This window comes from Hypanus sabinus, chromosome 3 (assembly GCF_030144855.1).
Source record: "Hypanus sabinus isolate sHypSab1 chromosome 3, sHypSab1.hap1, whole genome shotgun sequence".
Taxonomy (NCBI): Eukaryota; Metazoa; Chordata; class Chondrichthyes; order Myliobatiformes; family Dasyatidae; genus Hypanus; species Hypanus sabinus.
Window position 1 is genome coordinate 73,755,319 of NC_082708.1, and position 16,723 is coordinate 73,772,041.

The following is a 16,723-nucleotide window of genomic DNA, read 5'->3' on the forward strand; positions in this document are numbered from 1 at the left end:
ATCCTCATATTAACCAAGCCTTCATTATTTTAATTACTCCCATTAGATCATTTCACAAATTTGTTGTAACCAAGGAGCTCAAAGTTGTTAAATTCCTTTTGAATGCACCTTGCCACAGAGTGGGCGGCTTGTAATGAATTTGTGCAGCTCACCATCTTCCATTTCCCTCAGATGCCACCTGACCACCGAGTTCCTTTAGCAGCTCATTTTTGCTCCAGATTTCAATATCTGTAATCTTCTGTGTCTCCATAATGCTAAAATTACTAAAAAAAAATGCTTATCTTCTCTAGAAATGTTACCTTAGGAGTTTTTTTTCTCTCTCTGCATAATTTCGTGTCAGGGACTCACAAATACAGAATTTGCTTCACTTACCTGACAGTGGGAAAGAGATGTTTACTGGTCAGAAACAGTAAAGTGGGGGGGGGGGAAGTTACAGTAGGAATTTGGAGCTTAAGGTTGACCGAAAAGGAGAAGAACTGAGTGGAATGGTACATTTGATGTTTGGAGGAAAATAACCTTACACACTCCTTGTGTTTGGTTTCTGAGATGCAAGTGGAGAATGCAACAAAAAATTTTGCTGAGGAGGTTGCTCAATGTGGATGAAGCGTCAGGAATTATTCCCCTCCAAGTTCAATAAAAGAGCTTAACTTTTGGAAGAGGCAATTGTAGATTTGAAATGATTAACCCTATCAGCGGTTTGCCATGTTCTGATTAGTAAGCATGCTCTAACATGGTCTGCAGAATTGAAGTTATGGAGTTGCACAATAGTAGTAGGAGTGGTAAATTGACTCAGGTTTATTTGTTTAACAACATCAAAGGCAGAGCAAGGGAATGGTCATGAATATTAATGTCTTCCCCATGGAATTAAAAATCCTTGTGCTGATGCAACTTAGAATGTTTTTTGGCTGGTAGCATATCTTTAATGTATAGAAAAGAAAGCTTCCATTTCAGTCATTTCTAAAGCCAGTAATATTAGATATATTGTGAATAGTGCACATTCAGTACAATGCGTGAAGCTCCTCCAGCATATTTTAAGTAATTTTGATTTTCCTTATGTATTTTTTTTTCTTTTCTAGACAAGGCATCGTTACGCTGCAGGCTCAATCAGAAGCAAACAGAAAGCTTTGGTTGGAAGCAATGGATGGAAAGGAGCCGGTATGTTTTTGTTTGCATAGTGAAACTGACCTACAGCTGCATTCGTTATTTGGCCAAAATCGTATTTCCCTTCGGAAGAGAGCTGGCAGCTATGTTCAGTACATTCATAACAGCTTAGCCGGTGTAGAACAAAGCACTGACACTGCAAGAGGTCAGGACATGTTTTATCTCCTGCCTCGTGCTTGGGTACTCCACTGGTGGTTCCTTTCTCCACCAAACCGAGGAGCAGTATACACTGGCCCCTCAACTCTGACTCCATTCGTTTAAACCTTCTTCGAAAAGGTAAACGAAAACAAAGTATTTTCTTTCTTGTACTTCAAACGTAAGATTTACTGCGTTAGTGTATTTGAAATACATAAAAATTATTTTAAAAACTTTAATATATTTAATTATTAATAACTATTTCAACAGTTTATAAGTGGTTTTGATCGTCAGTGAAATTAGTATTAGTTGTTTTGTGGCCTGGGGTAAAATACATATGCAGGACAACAAATACTTTTAAGGGCCTTAAATTCCTTTATCTCTTTTAGATGTTTTATTGCAGAAAGAGGGTATCTCTATATTAATGACAAAAAAAGTTTCCTTCCACTACAAACTCAGCTTAGCTTAAGACCACACCCTTGTAACGAACGCAGTATGAAAATAACTAAAACAAAGTACACAAGACCAATACAGTAGTGGCAATTCTAAAAAAAGACAAACGACATTAGAATCCCACCAGCCCTGTACCTTATACACATCAAAATATGAATAAATACATCTCATCTCAACTGAGAGGTATACTCACATTTGGCACACATGTGCTTAATTTCCATACACATGTAGGCCAGACCTGGAAATGAGGTCTCCTCATTCACTACGTGAACAGAGATTAACACATTCACACTACTCTTACATTCACATTTGGTCATGAAACAATAAAGAAAGACAGATAAACATTTACAATATATTGCCTTGTAGTTGAATTACTAGTCAGATTAACCTAGTAGGCCAATTAAGGAACTTCGCAAACACGCTATCCAGCACTGATCAATTTACTCAATTTAATCTGAAGCATCCAGATGTAAAACATGTCAAATTATTGACATTCTGGATTTATAAATGAATTTACATGGATATTATCAAATATTATTTATCTTTACTCACCAAACCTGCGAAAAGCATTTGAATATAGTCCTTTCTAGAACATGGCAACTCTTCGTTCTACTCCACCCATGCAAAATGACATCACTCTTTTCTCTTAAAGGCAGAGGCAGCTATTTTAGTATTACCAAGGTGAATGCATAAGTACACTTTAACAATAAAAAATGATATTCAACAGTCAGCTGGTTACAGTTGGAAAGCAGAAGTGATTAAAGGCCATCAAGACAGTACAAGGGCAGGGTCTCAATAGCCCCTGTAATAGGCCTAGTTGCTAATCACTGGGCACTCAAATATGCAGTACAGTTGTGGCTGGGAGGCCTAGAAGTTGCTGAGAACTGTTGGCTGCCAAAAATAAATATAGCAACATATATAATCCTACTATTGAGTAGGATTTGAGCTTTTACGTTCGATGGAGATTTCAAAACATTACCTTTGCCCTGAAGGTCATGTTGATTGTCTAGCGTGAGACTGGTATAGGATAATTACCACTTTCTGGACTTCACCTTTCTCTTCATTCAGTTTGGATCCTTGACTTGATCATGGCCTATCTAATCCTCCCTTATGTTTCTTTAAACGAGTGACCATGTACCAGAGAGAGTGGGATATGAAGTGACAGACACTTTGTCACACTTGGCTCATTTAAAAGATGGCAATTAAATTTTCACACCAATCTGGGAGAGGGTGTGGGGACAACACATAGGAGCTTGAGGTGCAGCAATTAGTTCATCAGAGAAATAAATATTGCTCTCTGCAAAACATGGAAGCGATAATCCCCCTTCAGACCCTGGCTTCCTGTTGAGATATTTTGACAGGTCTCCTAACCTAATTTCTAATTAGTAAGCTCATTATATTATTTTTGTCTCTTCCAACAACAAATATAGTTTTGCATTTATTTTATCAAACTACTAATTTAGGACACGTGTTTTGAAATCTCATTGTGACAGTCTTTCTATCATTGTTTAGAACACTGCTTAATTTTAGTTGGGGGTGGAGGAAACGTCAGTAATGTGTCCCTTAGATGCATTTTATTGGAAGCTGACAAGGCAAACAATAGATTTACAAATTCACATCCTCCACTGATGTTGAATTCATCCTCTGAAAGCCCAACATTTCTTTCTCAGAGTCTTCTTCTGAGGCTACGTTGCTGTCTTAGACGATGACTTCAGCAGAGAATCTTCACTGCAGGATGTAATACTAACTAATATGATGTTTCTGAACATTTTGGACCATAAAAATCCAAATGACCACTTCTGGCCAACTAAAATGTATCCCAAGGTTCCAAAATTAGTAAGCTATTCCAAACTTAATGGATCCATGTACTTTAAAATAATTTTACCTCAAGCCAGAGAGCTGTGTAGGTATTAATGGTAAGGAAATGCTGGTGATAGGTGAGTGGCTAAACTGGAACAAGAAAAGTTAGAGTGGAATTTAAAGGATAATTATGTGATGTAACCTCTTGTTCAGTTCTGGAAATACATGAGGACAACACTTCATTTTAATGAAGACAAAGTAGAAGTTTTGGTGCTGATTTTGAAATCCATTTCATTTATCATATGGAAGAAAATGTAGTTTGAATACTTTATTACAATTTTATGCTTCTGAATGTAATTGGTTCTTTTAGTGATAGATATAGATATAACAAAAAATGTGATATTACATTATACCATGTATTTTTGTTAGAAAAATTCAGTTAGCTCCCTTAAATTAAGGAATGTTATAGAGCAAGTAGGCTATTACAGTCTCAGTGTTATGCTTAAAGGTATGTTTGTTTTGGATCACAATGAGGAAAATGAAAACTAGCTATTTTGAAAAATGTTTGTAATTATGAAAATTGACAAGCTATTAATGAAACTTTTTTTGCAGATATACACTCTACCTCTTCTTAACAAGAAGGAAGAATGTAAGAAATCTTTTTTTATTTCATTAAGTGAATTATATTTAATAAATGACCATTCCCAGAAAGATGCAACTTTCATTTTGTTGCAAGCACTTTGATTATAGATTTATGGTTTTAACTATTGTTAATAATTTTATCATAGCATTATCAACTTCTCAGACTTTATAGCGTAAAGTTTCAATAGGCATATAACAAATATATATTAAAATGATGTGACTTATTTGGAAACTGTGGAATACAAATTATTTGCAATTGACATTTGACTTAGTTGGTCTTTCTCGGATGCTAGAAGATAGCAGAAATTAACAGTAGTTGTTAATTTAACTGTGGCACAGCAGTTGGTGCCGCAGCTTAACTAGATTTGAGCTGGCCTCTGGCGCTGCCTATGTGGAATTTGAAAATTCTCCATGTGGATATGTGGATTTCTGTCGCGTGTTCCAGCTTCCTCCCACATCCCAACAGTATGATAATAATTTTAGTACTGAATAAACTGACGAACATTTGGAAAACTAATCAAAATATTGCAAGTGAATCCATGTTTTGTTGCAAAGAATGTACAAATGTAATTATCTTTTATGCTTGGATGGTTTGACTTTCTGTCCTCTCCAACCTGGACATTGCATGCAGCCAAACAACCAATTTGTGTGCATCCTGGTGGATGTTGAAGTGTCATTCTTTTTATTGACAGGCAATCTTAGTGTCAATGAAGCCAACAGTAAATATAATATAGAGACTCTATCAGGATGAGAAGCCAATATTTAATCTGCCTTTTGAAATGTATTGATGTTGAGACTTTGTTATAGAATTAATATTAAAGATATTTGAATCATTTATTCATTCAACTGCTTTCTATTGTAAGGACTCACAGCAAAGTGATGTTAGGTGTAGTAAATGTGATTTGTGTTTCCATTGCTTTTACAACCTCTTCAGCAATACTCAAAGATTAAATAGAATTTCTAATTACATAGCAAATTTTTCAAACATGTATCAAACATACAGGCATGGATATTTCTGTAGTTATAAATAATCTTGAGTTTAAAACTTTTAATGCTGAAATACCAATTATATTATGAAACCTAATTTAAGGCAGACACCTAGCAAACATAATATTGCTGATATTTGATTATTTGGTAACTCGTGGTTTTAATTATCTGTGGAAGTAACAGACTCAATTTTGTATTACAGTGTACCTAAATGAGGCAGGTTTTAATTTTGTAAAGAAGTGCATTGAAGCTGTGGAAATGAGAGGTAAGGGACAGAATGTTGCTTCTTAACACATGTATGTAATTACATCTAAACTGGCAATTATATTACAACTGGAGGTCAACCAACCGGGATACTGCACTATGGAATCAAATTTGTAAGGAATATCTAAGTTAAGGTTGGCATGTATGATATTTTACATCAAGCCGAAAAGGGATAGGGACAAAAAGAAGCAGGAGCTAGAGAGGAATGATGTAAGAGGCAGCAAGAGCTAAAAATGAGGGTATTGGTAGGATGGGTAACCTGAGGAAGGCAGCTGGAAAACTGGTTGGTACGTAAGACTTCTGCATAAAAAAAGAAAGTGCAGTCCTCTCAGTTTCTGAACACAAGATGGATGATGTTGAGCAACTCCTAAAGCCCATCATTAGTAGGGCCTAGGGGTAGAATTTGATAAAAAGTTACGAAACTATTAGCTTCTGCAAAGATGGTGAAGTAGGGTTTGCAAGGTTAGCTTGTCTGTAATGCGGGTTCGGCCTAACATTTTTTCAATAGTAGTGAAACAGATTCAAGTGGAGGTTTGGAAGATAGTTTGAATTGTGAGCCTAAGGCAGTCTTAAATTGGATCTTAAATCTCCTTTGCTTTTTGTTTTTTTTTCAGGTATTTACTACTAAACTAAGTAGCTTTGACGAGAAATAGGAAAGAATATGAATGGTAACTTAGAATGGGGTTAACCATTGATGAAAGAGAAGACTACTGAATCAAGCAACTCCTAACCACAAGCAGAGGATAATTATTTTTGCAGGTTTTGGGGTGGGTTGAGGTCAGGTTAAATGTCTTCAGCTGGAGAATTGGAACTGATGGAGTCTGTTTGGCAGACAGAATATAAATGTATCCTATAGGGTGTGGTGCAGTTAACAAGTGAAATGGAGAAGCTGACAGTGTAACTTGACACATCAGTGTTTAGTCAGTCAGAAAATCACTTCAGTATGTGGGCCTTCTCCAGCATAGCTTGAAGAGCTGCAGAATTCCTTTGAATGTTTTCTCAGGGAACCTATACTCAGGGATGCTGTAGATTCCAATAAGGATTAGAAGCTTGGCAATTGTAACCAGCACCTGTGTTGAAGTTCATGCGAGCTTTGATGGACAGGATAGAAAGTTGGCTCATAGATTAATGTTGGAATTTCAATAAAAGAGCACACTTTAAATATTTATACTGTGTTACCAATATGATTCACCAAACATTCCACTTATATTCCGAGAGTCTGTTTAGCAGGCAGAGATATTCTTGGACAATAGGTTTTTTCATACGGAGCTAAGCTGGTGTAACAGATCTTTTAATCTGTAAATACCAATCACAGAATCATATTAAGACCTCACATTGCAGGTAAATGTTAATAATTATTTTGTGTTTCCTGTTTAGCATCTGAGATCAGAGATGTCAATGTAATTTGAAATAGAATGTGTTCCTAACAGATGTATTCAAAGTGGGTATTTTTCATTTTACTGAATTCTTATCTAAGAGTATAGGACAGTGGACAAGAGTAACCCAATTGCTTTTCAAGTTTGCTTCACCAGTGAAGAAACCCAGGACTGAAGTGATTTTTCCCAATGAGTACCCCACCTCAGTCCCACAACCAGTATACAGTGATTTGGTCTCCACAGTTCTGAGGTAGAGAATAAATGGGCATCCTAGTTCTGGGGTTTCCATAGAAGGTAAATATGGTCTGTGCAACAATCTTGTCAAACTGGTCGCAGTATTAGGTTTTAGTATGAGACTAAACCTGGTTTCGTCAATGCCACTTTGCTTTAATGCTCCACCTCCCTTTCAATAACTGCCAGGTTTCCATTTGCCTTCCCATTTACTTACAATGCCAGCTTGATAACTTTGTATTTTCTGAACAAAGGGTTGAACTTTGTGTAACACACACAAAATGCAAGTCCATCAGCATCAATGGAGCGGAATAAACCATCAACTTTTCTGGCCAAAACTCTTCATCAGGACTGGAAAGGAAGAGGCCGAAGCCAGGGTAGGAAGGTTGGTGGAGGGAAAGGAGTATGTGCTGGCAGGTGAAGGGTGAGGCCAGGTGAGGGGGAGAGTGGGAATGAATTCAAAAGCTGGGAGCTGATAGGTGGAAGAGGTAAAGGGCTGAAGAAGAAGGAATCTGATAGGAGAGGACAGAGGACCATGGAAGGAGGAACGGCACCAGAGGGAGGTGAGGAGAAGAGGAGAGGTGAGAGGAGAATCGGAATGGGGTTGGAGACAAATTACTGTAATTAGAGAAATCGATATTCATGCTACCCAGATGGAGTTGCTCCTCCAACCTGAGTGTGGACTCATCGTGGCATTAGACGGCCGTCACATCAGAATGAGAATGGGACGTCAAATTGAAATCATGACCACCACAAAATCCAAAATTTTGTGGCAGATGTAGTGAAGGTGCTCGATGAAATGGTCCTGAAATAGTTAGTTCTCTCTGAAATAGAGGAGGCCACACTGGGAGCACCGCATGTAGTCAGAGACCCTAACAGACTCCCAGAAGAAACATGGCCTCATCTGTTTGCAGCCCTGAATGGTGTTGAGGGGGGACATGCAGGGGCAGGTGTAGCTTGCAGAGATAAGTGCCATGAGGGAGATCAGTGGGTAGAGACAAGTGGGCAAGGGAACTGTGTAGACAGTAATCCCTATGTTGTTTATAAAGTTCATCTGTAGTTTGTCTGTCTCCAAAAATAGAATTAGAGATTGAGAAAGGGTATAGAGGTGTCAGAGATGGATCAAGTAAACTTTGAGTTCAGCATGGGTGCAGGAAGAAGCACCAATACCTTCGTCTGGCAGCGTAGAAAGTGTTAGAAGAATTAGCTGTATTGCCAGCTCTCACATCTATCTTGACTTTACCTCTGTCCACCCTATCACTTGTTAAAAAAAAATTATATTCCTCCAGCATTGCTGTTCCTTCCAGAGTTCCTCCAGCATTTTGTGTATGTCACAGAATCTCTGGTGTTTATAAACTTTGGAAAAGAAGTTCATCATCCCTTCCCAATGATAAATACATTTACTGATTAACATAATGGAGTTCTCAGTACATTAACTCCAAAATAATGATTAAGTTAAACATTATTTACTCATATTCGAACAGAAAAGTTGCAATTAAAATATATTCTGCTATTGGAAAATGGTATTTCTTCTAGTGAACATCTTAACTTTAACAATACTGTAAGCAAAATTGAAAAAAATTTACCTGCAAAACCTTGAAATTACATGATTTTACATCACTTTTATAGACTTAAATTGGAATTAAAGATGATGCAATTTTGTTGTTATAATTGATGTGAAAGCACTTGTGTGACAAGGTGCTGCACATAAGGCTGCGTAACAAGGTCAGAGCCAGTCGTATTACAGGAAAGATACTAGCACAGATAGAAGATTCTAGGGCCAGAGGGAACAGCTTCGGAATAGAGGGTTATCCATTTAGAACAGGGATACAAAGGAATGTCTTTAGCCAGAGGATGGAGAAAGTTTGGAATTCATTGCCACAGATGGCTGTGGAGGCCAAGATAGTGGATATATTTAAATCAGAGGCTGCTAAGTTCTTGATTCATCAAGGCATCAAAGGTTACTGGAAGAAGGCTGAAAAATGGGTTAAGAGAAATTATAAATCAGCCACGATAGGATATTGGAGCAGACTTGATGGGCCAAATGGCCTGATTCTGCTCCAATGTCTTATAGCTTGTTTGATTCACATTTTTCTATATTTCATAATAAAATATATGCACTCTTAGGTATTAATGCCATGGGATTGTACAGAATGAGTGGAGTAAATTCCAAAGTACAGAAGCTAATGAACGCAGTATTCGGTAAGATGTTACTGTGATTTTCAAAATGATGAACAGATGATATGTTTATTTAATAATATAGAATTGAGAATATAAATGTATTGTGTAAAATATGATGTCCTTGTCTCTTAAATACTGCTTCAAATCATATATAATGTACCCGAAAATGTTAGTGATCTGCCATTTCTGAAATCCTTAATACATTGCTAGATGCAGTGGATAAAGCTTGATTGGTTAATTCTTTGTCAAGCAGTGCCTTCCTAAATGCTGATTTCTTTTCCAAACATTAAGTTTCTGGATTTGGCTAAAGTTTTAAATTTTGTTTTCAAAATGGCTTTATTGCTTATAAGAATTAATTGTATTTTTAGCTGAAGGGTATTTTAATAAAGTGACGGTGCTTAAGCACGCTTTCCTCAGTTGAAACCTGGTGAAATCATTTATTAATAACTGCTTTCGATCTAACTAGGAACATTTTTTTCTTAAGGGTATTGGGAAAGTATGCAGAGTTTAGGGTTTCGATCATATGTAGGTAGTATTTTCACTTGTGACCCAGAGCAAGAGCAAGTAGTATTTATTTAACAAGGGCTTAATTCAAAATGAAAGTAGTGATAAATTGGCACCGTGGCAGATTTTGCAGACAATTGGATTTTACTATTATTAGCACCAGAATGCTTTTAATTTTCTTTCTTAACATAATTTTTTTTTATACAGCTAGTTGAGTTTGAAGGGAATGGGAAAACTGGTCTACAGTTTGTCTTAAAGGAACATTAGTATGAGGCACAAAGAGTTTAAAAAGGATGGAATTGGGACCTCAATGATTGCAAAAAGAGTTTAAGAACAATACTTGGAGGAGTTTAAAACGTGGGTGGGAATTGGCTTTCAGTAAGTTTACAAGGAATTCTGGAAACTAGACCACAGTGTGTTAAAAGGACCATGGGATCAGACCACAATAATTAAAAAGGACTGTGGGCAGCATCACTTCGCAAGCCATTTGTTGATCCACCAAGAGTGCAGCACAATTTAGTTAATGGATTATCAGTGCTTTAACTGTTGTATTTTAGTTGAGCTTTATAGTTCTATTCTGCAGTTATTGTTAATGAAAGGTTATAACATTTGGCACTAGCATTTAAGGGATCAAATAGCAAAGGTAGCGAGGGACATTTTCAAACCCGTTTTGAAGTGTTGTGGAACTGTAGAAAGTGAGCCTCACTCTTTTTTCTTTTTACCTTTCTGAAAAGTGCATTATTAAATTCTTTACATTGCTGGAGCTTTATAATTACACAAAAATTAATTAGCCTGAGAGGATTCTTTGTTGTTAAGCTGTAATGATTTATATATAATATGATATCCTGCATTTAGGTCTCTATCCATTGAATTCAAGCATAGAATAGCACAAGCTCTTTGGCCCATGCTGTTGTGCCAACCTTTTAACCTATTTCAAGATCAATCTAACCCTTCCCATCTACATAGCCCTCCGGTTTTCTTTCAAAAAAATGTCTCTTAATTGTCCCGAATGTATCTGACTCTAATACCACCGCTGGCAGGACATCTAATGTGCTTAACACTCACTGTGTAAGAAAATAAATCTCCAACAATAAATTCTGCCAATCATCTTAAAAGTGTGTCCTCTCCTATTAGCCATCTCTGCCACGGGAAAAAGTCAATGGCCACCCATGCCTCTGATCAAATTGTATACCTCTATCAAGTTACCCCTTATCTGCCTTCGTTGAAAGGAGAAAAGCCCCAGTTTGGTCAAGCATTCATCAGACATGCTCTCAACTTCAGGCAGCACCACGCAAAATCTCCACTACACCCTCACTAAAGTTTCCACATCCCTGCTCTAATAAGGTGACCAGAACTAACTTCAAGTGTGGTCTAACCAGAGTTTTATAGAGCTGCAACGTTACCTCATGCTCTTCAACTCAATCCCCCAGCTAATGAAGTCCAACACTCCATATGCCTCCTTAAAGCCACCCTGTTAATGTGTGTAGCAACTTTGAGGGACCAATGGACTTGAACCCCAAGATCCCTCAGTTCCTCCACTCTGTTAGGAGTACTGCCATTAACCTTGCACTTTGCCTTCAAGTTCAAATTTTCAAAGTGTATCGCTTCACACTTTTCCAGTTTGAACTCCATCTGCCTCTTCTCAGCCCATTTCTGTATCCTGTCAATGTTCTATTGCTATCCACAGAACACCTGCTATCACTCACTGCCTTCTGTGGAAAATCAAATTCTGAATTCATGCAGCCAAGCCTGCCTGGGTCCCATGCCTCCTGACCTTCTGAATGAGCCTCCCATCAGCAACCTTGTTGAACGCCTTACTAAAATCCATATACACTACATCCACCACTCTATCTTCATAACTTGTTCTGTCACTTACTCCAAGTAGTCAGCCAGGCTTCTGAGATACAACGTGTTCCTTTCAAAGCCATGCTGACGACCCCTAATTAGACTATGTTTCCCCAAATACTCATAACCCTATCTAAGAATATTCTCCAATAGTTTGTCCACCAGTGATGTAAGACTCAATGGTCTATAATTCCCAGGATTATCCCTATAACCATTCTTGAACAAAGGTATGATATTTGCCACCCTCCAATCTACTGGTACTACTGCTGTGGCCAGGGAGGTCATGAAAATCATCGCCAATGGTACAGTAATCTCTTACCTCACTTGCTATGGTAACAGGATGTAGTCCGTATGGCCTCTAGGACTTGCCTTTCCTATTGTTTCTCAAAAGTTTCAGCACATCCTCTTTCTTAACCTCGACGCATTAGCCAATTCTACCTGACCTCTCCTTCTTCAAGGTCCCTTTCACTAGTGAATAGTGAAGAAAAATATTCATTATGCACCTTCTTTATGTTCTTCGATTCCAGGCATAACCCTGATAGGTCCTACCCTAACTCTAGTCATCATCCTGTTCTTTATGTACGTGTTGCATGTCTTGGGATTTTCCTTGATCTTACTTGTCAAGGCCTTTTCATGCCTTCTTCCAGTTTTCCTGCGTCTCTTCTTAAGCTTCTTCCTGGCAACTCTACAAATCTCAAGAGCCCTGTCTGATGCTGCTCATAAACTGCATCCTTCTTCCTCTTGACTGGATGTTCCACATCTCTTGTTAACTGTGGTTACTTCATCCAACCATCTTTTCCCTGCCTCAATGGGATAAACCTATACAGAACTCCATTCAAGTGCTCCTAAAACAACCTCCACGTTTCCATTGTATAGTTCCCTAATTTATTTCTCTATCTATTTTTATTTCTTGTGTCCAAGGGAGAAAAATCATTATGTTGCGTCTCCGTCAGAATGTCCAAGCAATAAAGGGGAGAATGTTAGAGGATATTGTCCAAACACTGAAATTATATGCATAATTGTTTCATATACATGCATGTACAGTCAGATACACAATCAGATCACTGTACTGTCAGATACACAATCAGATCACTGTACTGTCAGATACACAATCAGATCACTGTACTATCAGATACACAATCAGATCAGTGTACGGTCTGATACACAATCACATCAATGTACGATCAGATACACAATCAGATCAATGTACAGTCAGATACGCAATCAGATCAATGTACGGTCTGATACGCAATCAGATCAATGTACGGTCTGATACGCAATCAGATCAATGTACGGTCAGATACGCAATCAGATCAATGTACGGTCAGATACGCAATCAGATCAATGTACGATCAGATACACAATCAGATCAATGTGTATTGATACATCTGATGGCCTGGTGGAAAAAGCTGTCCCGGAGCCTGTTGGTCCTGGCCTTCATTCTGCAGTACTATTTGCCAGATGGTAGCAGATGAAACAGTTTGTGATTAGGATGGCTGGAGTCCCTGATGATCTTCTGGACCTTTTTTACACACCTGTTGCTCTAAATGTCCTGAATAGAAGAACGTTCACATCTATAGATGCGCTGGGCTGTCCGCACCACTCGGCAGTGGCCTGCGATTGAGGCTAGTACAGTTCCTGTACCAGCCAGTGACACAGCCAGTCAGGATGCACTCGATGGTGCCCCTGTAGAAAGTCCTGAGGATCTGGGGACTTGTGCCAAACTTCTTCAGCCATCTGAGGTGAAAGGGGCACTGTTGTGCTTTTTTCACCACACAGCCGGTATGTACAGTCCAGGTGATCCTCAGTGATGTGTATACTGAGGAACTTGAAACCACTCACCCTCTCAACTCCAGTCCCATTGTTGTCAATAAGGGCTAGCCTGTCTCCGTTTCTCCTGTAATCCATGATCAACTCCTTTGTTTTTTTGACACTGAGGGAGATACTAAGAACATCTGTTTCCAATTTACTCTCCAAAGTTCCTGCCTAATGCCCTCCTTATTAGCCCTTCCCCATTTAAATACTTTCCCATTCTGGCTGCTTTTATCCTTGTCCAAGGCTATGATAAAGGTCAGGGGGTTGTTGTCACTGTCTCCAAAATGCTCACTCACCACGAGATCTGTCACCTAACCAGGTTCATTGCCTTGTACTAGATCCAGTTTAGCCTCTCCTGGTTAGGCTGTCCACATCTTGTGTGGAATCCTTCCTGGACTCACCAAACAAATTCTGTTCCATCTAAACCTCATGCACTAAGGAGGTGCCAATAAATATTAGGAAAGTTGAAGTCACTCAGTACAACAATGCTGTTATTTTTTCACCTTTCCAAAATCTGCCTACTGATGCGTTTGTTCCTCAGTGTCTCTTTTGCATTGGAGAGGACGAGGGTCTATAAAATATTCCTCCCATCCTGTTGCTGACTTCCTCCCACACTGACTCAGTAGCCAATCCGTCCACTATATCCTTCCTTTCTGCAGTTGTGATACTATCGTTGATTAGCACATGACTCCTCCACCCCTTTCAGCTCTCTCCCTGTGCCTTTTGAAACATCCAGCAGCCATCCCTTCCCTTATGGTAGTGAAGTCAATGTCAAGTTTTCGAAGTGAATGTGAGGACTCCACATGAAAGGAAGTGAGGATTCCCCAAAGCATCTTCAGCAGTAAAGGACGATGTGAGAATTGCACATGCACGGTGTTAATTATGAAGCTCAAAACGGCCAGAAATGTAGAGATGAGAGCTGATCGTTAGACTCGGAAGGCAAGCAGGAAGCATTGTAGGGAGTCAAAGTATGTTGCTACTTATTTCAGGACACATAGCAAATCAATTACATAAGGATTTAGTAACTAAAGCCAGGATAGAAAAGAGATTGTGATGCTGATAGTAGAGAACAGTAAAAGGATGAACGTGGGGAATGAAAGACGTCATGCAACATAAAGGTGGAACAGTGAGAAATTGGAATAAACCTAGAGAATCTAGGTTAATAGAAAATTCCAACCATGTTTTCATGGTAGACAATTGTACTTTAAAAAAAACAGTGTTTATTTGAAATGTGCTGTGCAAGTAGAGGTATATTTTAGCTACACATTTACATAATTTACATAGAGGCTCTGCCCCTGACATTCATATGCTGCTAATGTGTGAAAAAGTAATAAATTAGCATTGAACAGAATTTTAAAAGTGTCCCCAGAAGGATGATGGAGCCATTCTTACTGCACTTAAGGATCACGGTATTCCTAGAGCAACATTGCTTTCATGCAGTGTTAAAGTTCATCATCTTAATTGACTAATCTACCCAAATAAAGGCTGGAAGTTAGCAGCAACTTTTGAGCTATTTTGTTTCGATTTCTGTGCTTGTGCAAGTCAGGAATGAGCTGGAGGTCAGCTGCTGGTGCATATCAGTGGCACTCATATGCAGTTCACAAACTTTTGATAGCATGCTCTGCCAAAAGGCCACCTGGTATGGCAGTTCACAGCCCCCTCCATCTACGGATAACCAGAATGATTGGACACAAAAAGCAATGGTGAACATTGGAATATCATGGGCAGTGGACCTGACCAAGCATCAAAGGGTCTGTTTTACAATAATACTTGTAAAGCAAAGTAGTTAAGTTTAAGAAATAGATTTTTAAAGTAATAAGTTCTTAATTAAAGACTTTGGTACATTCCAAAGCAGTTTCTTTCATTATTAAACAACTAATTTGTACAAATTAAAGCTATGATTCACTGGCTACTGGTTTCTTGTTTTTGTATTTCTTTAAACATAGAAACATAGAAAAATAAGTGCAGGAGTAGGCCATTCGGCCTTCGAGCCTGCACCACCATTCAGTATGATCATGGCTGATCATCCAACTCAGAACCCTGTACCTGCTTTCTCTCCATACCCCCGATCCCTTTAGCCACAAGGGCCATGTCTAACTTCCTCTTAAATGAGGCCAATGAACCGGCCTCAACTGTTTCCTGTGGCAGAGAATTCCACAGATTCACCACTCTCTGTGTGAAGAAGTTTATCCTCATCTCAGTCCTAAAATGCTTCCCCTTTATCCTTAAACTGTGACCCCTCGTTCTGGACTTCCCCAACATCGGAAACAATACTATACTAGACAGCCTTTCTCTGAACAGAACTTTAAGAGACCATATTATTGAAACTTAATTAGGACTACATTTTACCTGATCCTTTTATGATCTTTGAAGTTGTTGAGGGCAATAAGAGTTCATTCAGAAGGCACGAATGATGTCTCATGATTATATACCAAAAGCACAAGATCACCTGCCAAAAAGACATGCTGGAAAAAAAATTCATACTCATGAATTAGGCCACATTTTTCAAGTTGAGTGATAACTCGACAATTCAAAACATTATCAGAATATGTATTAAATAACAAGAATTATGCTTTTATTATGTAACACATCTGTTAATTGAAATTTATCTCCAGCACTCAAAATCAACCTATTATTTCAAAATAATTGAAATAGCATAGTTATTTTATGATTATCCAGTAATTCAAATTAAATGAACAAGAATAATATACTTGGTCATGGACCTTGCAGATTACTGGTGCAGTGAAGGTTTTCCTTTAATGTGCTTCATGGTTTACTTTTGATGTTTGATGTTTACTGGCTCCACACAGCTTATGATGCCGCTTAAGAAGTAGAGTGTAGGTGAAGAATAAGCTGGAGTATGACACTGGGTCTTTGAGAGCACTTCTGACATGATAATTTGAAGATGAGAAGGGAAACAGACATTGAAGGAAAAGAAAATAGAATGAAACTGCAGATGATGGAAATCTAAAGTAAAAATAGTAATGTTGGAAATCCTCAGCAAGTTGGTCATTTTATAGGAAGAGAAACAGTGTTTCAGGGCAAACATCTTTTGTAGAATTCCCAGATGGAGGAAGGACACTGGAGGTGTATGGTTTTATTTGCAATGAAGTTGAGGAAAGATATTCACTATTACAGTCATGGTGATTGGGATTGAAATTTAATGCATCTTCTCAACGACCACAGAACAGTTGACCTCTGCTTTAATTATTACTTATCTGGATCCATCTGGACATCCTTGCTGTTTTGAGCACTGACTCATCTTCCTTTTTGATGTTTACTCTTTGACTGCGGTCAATAATTGTGGTTTTGAAACTTTAAAGGTAATT

General features: G+C 38.3%; 1 protein-coding gene and 1 long non-coding RNA gene across 4 annotated transcripts in view; one reads left to right on the forward strand and one right to left on the reverse strand.

Annotated features, from left to right (window-relative positions):
- The window catches only part of arhgap42a (Rho GTPase activating protein 42a), a 296,355-nt gene that overhangs the window by 240,589 nt on the left and 39,043 nt on the right, over positions 1-16,723 (forward strand). For all 3 annotated transcript variants that reach the window (XM_059964663.1, XM_059964665.1, XM_059964664.1), the window contains exons 11-14: positions 1,077-1,155; positions 4,162-4,198; positions 5,381-5,443; positions 9,177-9,251. In XM_059964663.1, coding sequence (XP_059820646.1) covers positions 1,077-1,155; positions 4,162-4,198; positions 5,381-5,443; positions 9,177-9,251 — 254 coding nt within the window. The remainder of the gene's footprint in view (positions 1-1,076; positions 1,156-4,161; positions 4,199-5,380; positions 5,444-9,176; positions 9,252-16,723) is intronic.
- The window catches only part of LOC132391454 (uncharacterized), a 35,078-nt gene that overhangs the window by 10,152 nt on the left and 8,203 nt on the right, over positions 1-16,723 (reverse strand). Inside the window, exon 2 of the long non-coding RNA XR_009511213.1 lies at positions 15,744-15,859. This is a non-coding gene — a long non-coding RNA (uncharacterized LOC132391454). The remainder of the gene's footprint in view (positions 1-15,743; positions 15,860-16,723) is intronic.